The 13706-nt window shown below is 35.0% G+C and overlaps 1 protein-coding gene across 6 annotated transcripts in view; it reads left to right on the top strand.

Moving 5' to 3' along the window:
- Positions 1–13145, top strand: part of PDS5B (PDS5 cohesin associated factor B) — a 143594-nt gene extending 130449 nt beyond the window's left edge. The window contains exons 31-35 of one of the 6 annotated variants that reach the window (XM_039873036.1): positions 718–823; positions 5432–5874; positions 5964–6071; positions 8592–8730; positions 10169–13145. In XM_039873036.1, coding sequence (XP_039728970.1) covers positions 718–823; positions 5432–5874; positions 5964–6071; positions 8592–8730; positions 10169–10204 — 832 coding nt within the window. In that variant the 3' untranslated portion in view covers positions 10205–13145. Of the gene's footprint in view, positions 1–717; positions 824–5431; positions 5875–5960; positions 6076–8591; positions 8731–10168 lie in introns of those variants that run through there. The other 5 variants (XM_039873034.1, XM_039873033.1, XM_039873035.1 and 2 more) reach the window with 5 other exon arrangements.
- The last annotated feature ends 561 nt before the right edge of the window (positions 13146–13706 follow it).

The raw sequence follows: 13706 nt of genomic DNA, 5'->3' as shown, positions 1-13706 counted from the left end.
TAACTTCTGCCTGTGTTAAAGTTGAGATGCCTATTAGAATTCAGGTGAGCGGGCAAATGGGTATGTGAGGCTAGAGCTCAGGGTAGCCTCTCAGCCAGAGACCGAAAGTCAGGGTTCAGTAATGTGCAAATGGTTTTTAAAACCAAACAAAGAATGAGATAACTCTGGACAGAAGACGGAACCTTTATACCAGTGCATGAGCGCATGTGCTGTTTATTCACTTAGCAGGTATTTGTTGGGTGCCTACCCCATACCAGGCACTGATCCAAATGCTTTAGTGCGTATCGGTAAGTGATATTGACAAAAGATCGGTGCTTACTTTCTAGCAGGCCAAGGTAGTCAGTAGATAATAAACAGTAACTTAATGTGTTAAAGAATGTTAAGTGTAAGAAGAAACAGTCGAATGGGGGTAGGCGAGAGGGAGGGAGGGGATAGGGCACACTGTGACGTAGAACAGTCCAACTTCCCAGCAAGAAAAAAGTTTTACTTTGCTTTATGTTCCCACTACAAGACAGAATTTCATTTTAAAAAGACTTAGGGAAAAAACTAAACTTGTGGTTATTAAATATGCTTCATTGCTTGATTTGGTGCTAAATATGGTAGAATAAAACCAATACTTTTCAAATAGAATGAACTTTTTTTGATAAAGCTATAAAGCTACAGAAAAAGCTTTTAAGGTTCTATGATTATAATAACCGCTAATGTCTATATTAAAAGGCTTGATAGTTCTGAAATGGATCACAGTGAAAATGAAGATTACACGATGTCTTCACCTTTGCCAGGGAAAAAAAGTGACAAGAGAGACGACTCTGATCTTGTAAGGGTGAGCTATTTGGTTTGGTTTTATAATTATAATAATTATTATTTTACCATATAAATAATAATTTTTACAATTAAACCAGTTAACATTACTCTCGAATTTAACATATGATTTTCTTTTAATGGTTTTAATCACATTTGAGTTTATAATTATCCTCTACCAAGTAATTTAAGCATATTGAATTTCTTGTGGTTATTTTTTGTTTGGTCATTCTAATAAGTAATCTTTATTCTTCAGGTCTTTGGAATGAAACATGCCAGTTCCATACTCAGAACTGCTTTTTCTCTGGGTCATGGGTTTCGTTTTTGTTTTTGTTTTTGTTTTACATAATAAGTTTAAAGTCAGCCTTAGAGAAAGGAAATAGAATGAGGGATCCTTAAAAGCTTCCTCATTTTAGTTGATTTCTTGAGCCCGTAATTATTAAATAAGCTTCTAGTAAAGGTACGAAATGGCTACAGTTTTCATGAAGTCCTTGTTTCTTTTTTAAATCTTAATAGCAGCAGTAGCTTGTATGATAGGCCCAACTTGTAAATGTCATTTGAAGACACATTTAGTAGTTTTGGTGCAGATGCAAAAGACAGTTATGTACTCCAGCACAGCTTGACGGCCTTAATAGTTGGACACACTTTGACTTCTAAATTAGCTCTGAATATTTCTTGATTTGGCTCTCCGATCAGTTTCTTTATCTGTAAAATGTGGATACTTCGCTGGTAAGGTTTATCAGAATAAACAGTTTAGCCCAAATGAATTGTTGTTACTGCTGTTTTATTGTTAAAAAGATTAATCTTTTTTTATTAGTGATTACCATAATGTGTTTAAATCTACCCAGTTAATAGAGATGGGAGGTTATTAATGAAGTAATGATGCTCTTTCGCTTTTCGCTTTCTCTGAAATATCAGTGTCTTGTCTTCCACGGGCCCAGCATTACACAGCCCAAGGATTTTGTTGTCAGGTGTTTTCAAGTGTCTCCAGTAATTTATTTTACCAGATTGTTTCTCTTTCTACTTAAAAATTGTAATTCTAAAATTCTTACTAAATCCTTACTATCTGTACTATAAATTCTCATTTTTATTGGCTGTTTAAAAATCTCACTCAAGCAGAATTAAAAATTGATCGCTTAGCCAGAAAGGAATCCTGTTATCTGGATTTAGAGAAGAGAATCCTTGAATTGGAAAAGGTATTTATGTCTTCTAGTCCTACTTCTCAAAAATGGCTTCATTACCATTGATGAGAGTCAGTCACCACGTACTTGCAAATGCCTTAAGTGGAGAGTTTGTCATGTCTCTCGGTGTTGGAAACATCACCTAGGCTCCACACCCACATGCCCACATTTGGAAAACGCGGTTTTGGTTAATTCTTAATATTTTGTTATCCTATAAAGTCCATATCTAGTTTTACCTTACAGAGCAATGCAGAACACAGTTTCTGTTTTTCATAGAATAGTTTTGAATTTCTGAGCCTTTGAGAATTATTTGTGTAATTGGCTGTCCTTTGTGTAACATTGCATTTATTTTCAGAAGTACTAGTAGAACCTTATTAATCTAGTTTCCCCCAAAATATCCTCAAAGAGGTGAACATGATAAGGCAGAAGTTTAAAGACCAATAATTATAGTGAAAAAATACCATCTATTATAACGAAAGGGTACCATACCTTTGCCTACTGCCAGCTTCACACTGAAATTTCACTGCAAAGCAGTTTTTCTCCATACACATTTATATTTAAATTTTAGTTTTATAGGTACCATATTTTCTCCATTTCCTGCTCCTAACCCCAGTTTTATACTCCCTCTCTTCTTAAAACAATGCAGCGCAAAATGAAAAATTAGAGAATGTAGTGCTTTAGGAAAGTAGATTATTTAGTAGCATTTTCAAGAAAGCAGGCATTGGTTTCGTGTTTACCAACCTCCTCTTCCAGAACATGAAGGAAATCAGCCAAGCTTCCAGATCTGTGGACATCAAAATGAACTATAGCATTTAAAATCGGAGATGACACTTTAAATTTAGTTTTAACTTAATGTTTCTCTTACCTCCCATCTCTGAGTAATAACAGTTACTTTTTAATTTATGTGCAAAACTTTAAATACTAGTAAATTAAAACCAGTGATTTATAGGTCTTTTTTTTTCCTGGAATGGAAGGATAATTTAATGTTAAAAAATCTTTTAATACATTATGGCATATCAGTGTACCAAATAAGAAAAATACTAACAAGATATTCTCAGATCATGCTAAAGAAGAGATAAATATTCAAATATGAACTCATAATACCAGAAGGATACATCCTAGCATGCTGAAAGTTTTGTCTGTTTAAGTTAGCAAAGATTTAGTCAGTTATTCTTCTTAAAGATAAAATACCTGAAGCATTCTTATTAAAAATCAGGAACAAAACAAGCAACCTGCTATCACCACTAATTTTTAAATTGTTAGAGAATGTTTGACCATTTCAAGAAGACATGAAATAATCAAAGGTATGACAATGAGAAAAAAGAGACAGATTTGTTTTTATTTTTGTACTCTTGGAAAAATGAGAAGCAGTTGAAAAACTAAGAATTTAGCGTGGTAGCCATATTTCTGTATATATGTGTACAAGTAACTAGCTTTACTCTGGTTTTACTTTATATCAGGTATACAGCTGGGGGAAAAGGGATTGACTTTGTAATAACCACTGCAACAACAAACTTAGATACATTATTAGCTTGCTGTAGGTGGGTAGGTAGATAGGTAGGTTGATTAGATAGATAGATAGATAGATAGATAGATAGATAGATAGATAGATAGATAGATAGAAAGAAACAGATACAGATATATCTAAACATAACCTTAAAAAGAAGTAGTGGGACCTATGTGGAGAGAATATCAAAACTGAGAAACATGGAAGACTTAGAGAAAGGACACGCCATGTTCCTTCATGGAAAAGATGAATCTAAGAGATAACAGGTCTTTTCTAAGTGACTATATAATTAGAAAATTCCAGTGTGATTTTTTTAAGTCCATGTGGAAGAATAAATGAATACAAAAAAGAGGACTAATAAGTTTAGCCCAACCAGATACAACCATACTTAGTTATAATTAGTAAAATATTGTGCTGCTGTGATAATAGTCCTTAAACATTATTTTTTAAAACATAATACAGAATGAAGGAAGCATTACAAATCAGCAGTTTTGAAATAGTTGAATGTCTCTTTGGGGGTGGGAGTAGGGAAAAAACAGTTTAGAACCTCATCTCACATCTTGTTCTTAAACAAGATAATATTGTAGTCCGCTCAGGCTGCCATAAGAAAATACCATAGGCTGGGTGGCTTAAACCACCAAATTAAATTGATCACGTTTCTGGAGGTTGGGATATTCAAGATCAAAGTGCCGACTGATTCAGTTCTTGGTAAGAACTGTTTCTGGTTATCAGATGGCCATGTCCTCACATGTGTGGAAAGGGAGAGACAGAAATCTTTCTGGTGTCTCTTCCTAAAGAGCCCTAGTCCCATATGAGGCCCCCGCCCTCATGATGTCATTGCAACTGAAGTCCCTCTTACAGGCCCCAACCAAATACCATCATATTAGGGGGAGTAGTTTTAACCTATGAATTTTGTGGAGACATAATTCAGTCTATAACAAATAGAAATAAAATTTAAAAGTATATAAAAGCGTAGAAGAATGTAGATTAAAACACTAAGCCTCCAATAAATAAATGGACAAAGGGCATACTACCAATGACATAATTAGGCAGTTCACAGACAGGAAATGCAAATGACTAATCAAACATATAAAAATTACAGGCACTCAGATAATTTTTGTTTTCACTGATATTTAAGAATGTAAATTGGTACAAACTTTTTAGAAGTTAACTTATTACTATACACTTAGGTATTTGTGAGTTTTAAGTATGTATGTGTGTGTACAGCAACATATGTGTTCATACATACTGTTCTTAGTTTCTTTGAAAAATTTCCTCAATCTCCATCTGCTGGTAAATCATAAATTCTCTGAATGTAAACTAGGATTTATATTTTAAATTTGAAAGTCGCTGATTTTTAAATTATTTTTGTCGTTAAGTAACTGTACCTGAGAAGAAGCAGTATCTTAGATTCAGAATGCATTCAAAACTTTTAATAAATGATGAATGTGTTTAACTTTTGTATTTTGCAGCATTCATTCATAAAATAAAAAATTCTTTTATGTGTAAAGCATGATTATAACATAGTTGATATTTTATGTCTCATATACTGTGGTAAAATGAGAGTTAAACTGAGTATCAAAACAGATTCATTATATTTAGTATAGTTGTCTACTATTCAAGCACTGAATTTAGAATTTTTTTTTATGAAATAGCTCTTCACTGAAGTTTATGTCTTAATAAACTACTGATTTTGAGAGGCTTCCATTTGAGGTTCTCTAGCTTAAGTATGCATAAATAATTACCCTCTTACCCCAGATAATTTTTTTAAACTAAAAACTTCATAAAAGCAAGTAAGTAGTTATTGTTCTGACGTATTTAAAAACGCTAACTTCATTTAGGTGCATTTTTATGACAAAGATGGGTCACAGATTTTTTGTTTGTTTCTTCAGAATGTACATATTGACTATTTTATACTTGAAATTGTGGTTTTTATCCCTAGTCTGAATTGGACAAACCTAGAAGCCGGAAAAAAGCACCTGCCACAGATTCCGAAGAGAAATTAGGTATGGACGACCTGACTAAGCTGGTACAGGAGCAGAAACCGAAAGGCAGTCAGCGAGGACGGAAGAGAGGCCACACGGCCTCAGAGTCAGATGAGCAGCAGTGGCCCGAGGAAAAGAGGCTCAAAGAAGATTTATTAGAAAATGAGGATGAACAGAACAGTCCACCAAAAAAGGGTAAAAGAGGCCGACCACCGAAACCTCTCGGTGGTGGAGGGACACCAAAAGAAGAGCCCACAGTAAAAACTTCTAAAAAAGGAAGCAAAAAAAAATCCGCACCTTCAGTAGCAGAGGAAGAGGAAGAAGAAGAGAGACAAGGCGGAAACCCAGAGCAGAAGTCTCAGAGCAGACAGCACCGGCCGTCCCGGAGAGCACAGCAGAGGTGAGCACGTGTGACTAAGCGCATGTATTTGTCACTCTGTTGCGAGTCATAATTTGACGCTGTCCACATTTGGGTCTTCCCCAAAGCAGAGCAGAATCTCCTGAGACTAGTGCAGTTGATCCCACACAGTCCATCCCACAGAAAGGACGAGGAAGACCATCAAAAACGCCATCACCATCACAACCAAAAAAAAATGTGTAAGTTGTAAATAATATTAAATTTCAAACCAATTTCAAATTATTTTGCAGAAGTTTATAAATTTTTAAATATATAAAAGGCTGCATTTAAATCTCATATGTTTAACCCCCATTACACTAGGTAAGGTAAAGTTTTTTATTAACTTACCTAGGTGATTGATAATCCTCTGGTAACATTTATACAGGTTTTAGGCCAATCTTTATTTGATGAGTACCAAATAGTTCATTTCCAAATCAGACTTTATGGTACCTAAGATGATAAGATATTTTTAAATAATCACAGCGTATCGATCAGGCTGCCTTGTCATTCCATACTGCAGTTTTTCTTCATATCTCTCCTAAGCAACTTTTAAAAAAAATAGCTTTTATACTTTTCGCTTTTATTCTTTGAACTATGTAGGAAAGTAAAATGAATCATTTTTCTTAAATTACATCCATAGAAATTGTTTTCGATGTCTTGATTTCATTTGTTTTCTAATGAAATTAGCACATCTGTATCCACATACAGGTAGTTCTGGATGGTCACACAATCACATGTTTATATGAGAGTTACAATAAGGAATCTGTATCCAAAATTATTGAAGTGTATCCAAATTATTGAAATCTGTATCCAAAATTATTGAAGTGTATCCAAAATTATTGAAGGAGTATCAATGCTGTCATTTGTAAATTTGGTACTTTTTCTCTACTTAAGTGGAAATAGAGTGTCTTCTGTTAGTCAGAAATTCTGCAGTTTTTCTGAGAGTGATACCATTACGTAATTATGTCAGAGGCTTGACTTTTCAGAGTTACCAACACACCTTGTTCCAAGTACTTAGATATCCTACAAGTTTTTCCTATTCCTGTGGAATATACAGGAAGAGGAAAAGTTGTCTGGGTGTCTAGCCGGTATTTCATGCCTTCTTCATTTAATTTTTCCCTCAGCTGAAAAGTAATGGTAAGTCCATTTTTGTGGCAGCTGCATAAATGCGTTTGGAAGCAACCAGGGAAAAATCACTGGTTTTGAAAAACAAAATTTTAAGAAATGTTAAATTGCCATGATTGATTTTATAACAAGGAAATAACAGGGGGTAGATGTCTTTCAGGCCCATAACTTTAATTTGTTTATATTTGAGCATCATAAAATTAAGGGCTTAAATCATTATCATGTTATCTCCTAAAATTACCCGAGTCCCCATGTGAACGTTCTAAACCAATCATTTAAAAATAAAAGAGAGAGAGAGAGAAAGAGACTGTATTCTGTCATAACAGTCTCTCTTACCCTCACTGGGAAGCTCTTTAGAGCTTGTATAATAACATGTTGTATTTGCCTGTTTTTTCTTGTTCTGACCTCAGTGAAATTGAGAACCACTGTATTATTTTCTATGGAATTTCTGTATTTTCTTCTGTTAATTCTGAAAAACTAAATCAAGTAAAAAAATTTCTTGATTTGAGCATGGATTAAACAATCTAATAAATTTTTATCAACAGGGATACATTTGATTAAATGGTGGCGGTATCTGTCACATATTTTCGATTGCCACCTCTGTTTCAGAGCGCGTGCTAGGGAATACAGTGGTACAAAACAGACATGATTCCTGTCCTCATGGGACTTAGCACCTAAGTAGATGTGTAGTCATAAACTAATCACACATAATTATGGAATTCTAAACAGTGGTATGTGCCCTAAAGGAAAAATTTAGGCAACTATAAGAGCATGTCATGGCAGGGCTGAGGAATTGGGGGAGCTTTCTCTTGGCAAAGTGACGAGTTGATTTCTCGAGAAAAGAGGGAATTGGACTTTTATACATGGTTGGAGAGGAACGTTTCAAGTGGAGGGAACTGTATTGGAAGGTTCCGAAGTGGAAACTAGCTCTACAAATTCAGAGAGCTCAGGAAAGCAGGATTTGCTGGATCGCAGTGGGGGATCGGGGACGAGAAAGACATGCGAATGGACATGTAGGCCAGGGCCTTGGATGCTGTGTTAAGAGTTACAAAATGACTCTCAGTACAGCAGGGCGTTATTGACAGGGAGTGACAACAGCTGTTTTGTATTTTAAAAGATTACTTTGTAGAGAGAAGAAACAAGAGGTGAGGATGGTTTGGAAGTATGTCATAGCGATGGAGGTGGAGCACAGTGATGGATGTGAGGTTTCTCGATAAATAGAATCTGTAAGGCCAGAGCGATGTACTGTTAAGGAAGACTCCACATTTTCTCCTTTGAGCACTTCAGTAGGTATTAGATGCCTTTCACTAATTGAGAAGGATAAATGAGCAGAGTTTGGGTTACATTTTGAAATCCTTTATGGTACTGGTCTCAGTCACACCACTTTTGTTACTTGGTACATCTTTGTAAGTGAGATTCTAGGATTAAACCCCGGTTTAAGGTTCAGAATATAAGAAAAACATTTCTTATAAGGCGATTCAGGATAAAATGATAATGAGAATTCAGGAAACATTTAAAGCGTTTCCTCTGATGAGGTGTAGTCCACTGCTTACAGCTCAGAATGTTCATGTCGTTTCACATGTGTTTCCCTCTAGCCGTGGAGGACGCTCCAAGCCAGCAGCGACTAAGGAAAACGACTCGAGTGAGGAGGTGGACGTGTTTCAGGGCGGCTCCCCTGTCCACGACGATATTCCACAGGAAGAAGTGGAAGAGGAGGAAGTCTCTACGGTGAACGTACGTGTTTATTAAAAGGCCGCTTGTGATAGAGCGGGGTGTAGAGACAGAGCTCGTAAATATTTGGCCGCAGCCATTCAGCACTCGCTGTTACTTAAGAGTTCTGAGTGTTTGTATCTTTTTCTTCTTCACTTCGTAGCGTCGTTTCACCTGCCAGCTCGGGTAATGGAGAAAACATCTTTTATGGAAACCCGAAACTAAGTGAGAATGATAGAGGCAGCCTAGTGAAGGTGTAAACGTCAGGTGTAAAACTGAGTGTCGAGGAGGACAGGTGGCAGGCAGTCTGACGCTGACACTCGCACCTTGATTTTGGGCTCTGGCATCTGTTAAACACACCGTCGTTTGTGTTTTATAACCTTTTGTTTGAGTTTCACAATTGAGAACAAGTAGTTATAGTCATATAGAATAAAATCGCGCCTTTAACTAAAATCAGCCTTTGGAATTCAGAAAATTGGCAATAAACACTTTTTCCTCAAAAAGTGAGATGCTTTTTTATTTTTCTTGAGATGCTTTTTTTCCTTTTTAAGTAATGAATAGCTTGCGAGGAAATATAATTAAATAAACATTTAAGTAGGAGCTGTTCTCTTGATAATAGTAATGGTAAATCTTTGCATCAGCTCAGCCAGCCATCCTATTTGAGAAACCTGTTTTCTGTGATCAAGTCCCAGAGCTGATCCCTGCTTCTCTGTCCTGTTTGGTATAACCAGCACTTCTGTCTGCACCGGGATTCATTTATGTGAATGAGTTAAGACCACAGAAAAATACACCAGAATGTGGTCTCCAACTAGCTGGGATTGTTTTTTTAAGGGTTTTGGGGAGATATAAAAATAAGGCCAAAGGGTCCACAGTTGATGTCTTCATCAAAGAAAAACTATACTATAACCTAATTAAATTAAAATCCACTTGTTTATATTCCTCTTGTTAATACTGATCTTTTTGGCCCTAAGGTTTGATGTTTTCATTAGCACTTGTCAGTAAATGGTAATATGTCTGAAATTCTGCTGATTTAAATGTATTCGATAGTTGTTAGGATCCAAACTCATTAACTATAAATTAGGAAAACATCTGTAAGCCTAAATTCATAAGTTTCAAATGTTTTCTTTTACCACAGAAACAAGCAAAAAGGTGATATTTACAGTTGTTTTTCTTGGTGTTGACATGGACTTCTTCTGTTCATTTCTTTACAAAATTACTAAATAGAAAAGTAAAATAGTTTTCTCCTGCTACTCAGGAAAGGCTATTTATGGACATCTAAGTATTAATATAGGCCTAAAATAAGTGATGCCAAGGCAGCAAGTTAAAATAAGAGATTTCAAGGAAAGAAAAGCAAAGAAAATCAAGAACAAATACGAATAGTGATTGGTTAAAAAAAAAAAAATTACTGCTGTGTCTAGTAAACGTACCCATTTTAATGAAGCATCTGGTGACTTCTTTTAAGGTACGGCGGCGAAGTTCGAAGAGAGAAAGACGATGAGAGCATGTGATTAATGACTTTCGATGTGAACACTTCGAAAAACTCATTTTTTTGTCAAGCTCGAGGCTGAGTTAAGCCTTTGATGCACAAGGTGGGACTGCTGAAGAGTGTTCAGTTGGACCTTACTCTGGCGACCTCGCATAGGGTGGTCATGTGCGTCAGCCATGCACATGGTGGTAACATCGACCGCGGAGTCTTGTGAAAGTGTCACGTGCGATGGCTGTGTAGACATAAACAAAAGAAGAAACCTGTAAATATATTTTTTCTTCTTTTTTTTTTTTTAATGTTTCTGACTTCTAAAGTGCTTGTATAGCTTTTATCTGTGGCTTTAAACTGACAGTACCCAACTGTTTATTGGATCTATTGATTTGAAAAGAGTTTGTTAGAATAGATCTTAAGCAGTCATCTGTCAGTGTTTGTATTTGTATACTCTGCAATTTTACTGTGAAAAAAAAACATTTTCAACAAATGGTGTTGTCATTTTCTTGATGTCACTATTTGTTGGAGAGTTACATGGTCCCTCTCCTTGTGTATCTTAACTCCGTGTTTACTCCTGGGCACCCATACCCTTCGGAGGTGCTAAATTGTCTGTCATTACACCTGAACCATGCCTCCGATGTGAGGACACCACGCAAATTGTGAAGTTGTTTGATTATTTTACACCTCAGTATTGGTCCCAGAATTTTCTGGCCTTTCATGGCAATGAAAATTTTAAGAAGAGAGAGATTTAAAATATTTTAATTTTAAAGAATGTGTTATAAAATAATGTACTGAATTCTTTATCCCATTTTATCATCCCTTTTCAGTTTTTATTAATCTACTGTATCAATAAAATTCTGTAATTTGAATTAGTTTTTAATAGTCTAGAATGTTATTGTGTATAGATATTTCTTCTTGAACATTATGTTCAGAAAATGCAAATTATTACATTATAATATAAAATCTGATATATACACATTAGAAAAGTTCCAGTTCTCCATAACAATGTAAAGGTAATCAGAAAGAAAAAAATTTTATTGATGCAGTGTGTCTTTATAAAGCTGTTCTTGAAAGCAAGTGTTTTGTATTTTATAGTGAGTTGCATGTTTATGAAAAAAAGTGCTGAAAATGGGATGTGCTCTTTTCTGTAAATTCATATTTAGTCATAGTATATGATAGATCGCCCCATAACATAGTTTTTCATCAAGAGTTTATTGTACTTTATTTTGGAGCCAAAAAAATTGTGTTTTTTCGGGGGCGGGGGGAGACAGGTAGGGACAGGGTGGGAGTGATATATTCGACTATATGAGCTACTGTAGGTATCACAGTCTTACAAACTTTAAGTGAAATTCCACTTTGTCCTGATTGGGAGCAGTGGAAATCTATTTGGATTGAGAGCAGAGCTTTTTTTCTTTCTTTGTTGTAATCTGCAGAATTATAGAAACAAATTAAGGCAGTATACTTTTACAGTTTTATAAACTGTATTTTGAACCAAAACATATACATTACTACTTATTAATGCTTAGCTAAATCCATTTTAGTATTTCAGGTGCTGTTCTTTTCTTTTTTCATGGTTAACATCAGAAAAGAAAATCATATTCTAACTTATTAAATTTATCACGTTGAATAATGGAGCATTTTCATATACTACACCATTATGTTTAAGGTATATTTCCAAGATTGGTTATAATAGATGGGGGATATAATAAAGAAACTACTATTTTGGAAAATGACATTTTACTATTTTCCAGTGTGTATCACAGTTGCTGTGATTATTTTTCTTTAGAGATTTCTTCATGTTTATGAAACTGCCTTTTATTTTTTAAAAAATGTTTTGAATTGTGTCTTAATCTTTCAATATTTAACTGTTCTTCATTTACAACAGTACTAACACCAGTGATTATGGGAGGCTGCTGTATATCGAGGCAGCTAATGTTGGACCAAGATGTATTGGTTGTTAAATGTTTCATTAGCTCAGTTCTCCCAACCACGCTATTTCTATTTCAGCAGTACAAAGGCATGGTTTTAAGTCTATAAAATAAAGAATAAGGGATAGCTTTGTATTTTTGTCGTTGACTAAGTTGCACCAGAAATGTTTATGGCAGTATATCTCTAAGACCATTTTATAAAACATGATGAAAAAATGACTGGGGGGGGGATTTTTATTTGCATGATCATAGTTAAGCAGATTTCATTGCACATTTAATTCTGTACATCAGTTCACAAATGTTCATCGTCGATTTTGTTCAATGCCAATGAGTCTGATTTTCTAACATGTCTGTTCACTTTTTGGGAGGATTATGATGTAAATTTTCCATTTTTCTGTAGAAAAATAGGTGCAATAATGATCAACGTTTTGATGTCCTGAGTTTTATTATGTTTAAACTTAACATTTCACGTACTAACATTTGGAGAGCCACATACTATAAAGTAAAATTAAGTATGTATAAAACATTAATCGCTAACAGTGGTTAGCAAACTCTTCAGTGACAGTGTTCATTTTGAAACTATGTACTGTATAAAATTAAGAAAATATTTAACTCACCGTAGCAAGTTCCAGTATGAAAATCTCATGATTCTTCAGTGAGGTTACCTTGCTGCACGCTGTGGCAAATCCATTCACTCTGCGTCACAATGAAATTCTTGCTGCAGTGCAACAGGAAGCTCTTTCAGTGATGTCCACTGTATATGTAAATGCCAAACGCGGCAGTGGAATGGGTTCCGGGATTAAAGGTTACGTTACTTTCTGTATCTGCTGACAACCTGTAAGTTTGATTTTTCAGATTTCCTTTTGGCCCACTTTCAGAATGTCAGGAACTTAAGGATTTGTTTAACGTAGGCATATCTCCCTGCCATGTAGTATTATGTCACCATGATGAACAATTGGTATTTAGATAAATAACCAACTTTCAGACACATTTTTGGATTTTCTGTGAAGTTGAATAAACACGAAAGCTAATATATAATTGTATTATTTTATTTATGTGAATCAATATGTATTTTCACATGTGTTTACTAAATGGAGAAAGGCACATTTTCAAGATTTTTAATTTTGAAGCCTTTGTTTCATGAAGAGAAAACGTACTTCCCAGGAACATTTTTCAAACTTTCTGTTTAAACTTCTCACACTAAATCTTGGCTGACAGAGATTTATTAAGTACTGTTTCAAGGATTGCATTAACTGAAGAAAATAAATTTATAATATAAACTTTAAAAGTAAGCACTAAGAGAATAAGTCGCTAGTGGCAGTTTTATTAATTTACTCAGCAAAAATGTATCGAGTGCCTACTATGTGCCAAGCTGGTTATGGAGGATAAGGTGTCATCAAGGCAGGATACGTCCCTGCCCTTGTAGAGCTCGTACTCTCCACAGGAGCGGGGAGAATGAAGAAACAACAAACATATGACGTCAGGTTGTGAAAAGTGACAGAGAATAGAAATGATTGGAGGAGAAGCTATATATGTACTTTGAAGCTATGTTATTCAGTACATACAGTTTAAGATTGTTGTGTCTTTATGGTGCA

Source organism: Pteropus medius, unplaced genomic scaffold (genome assembly GCF_902729225.1).
Source record: "Pteropus medius unplaced genomic scaffold, Ma_sr-lr_union100, whole genome shotgun sequence".
NCBI classification, from domain to species: domain Eukaryota; kingdom Metazoa; phylum Chordata; class Mammalia; order Chiroptera; family Pteropodidae; genus Pteropus; species Pteropus medius.
The sequence above is the reverse complement of the archived record's forward strand: the minus strand, read 5'-3'. Positions and strand labels throughout refer to the sequence as shown.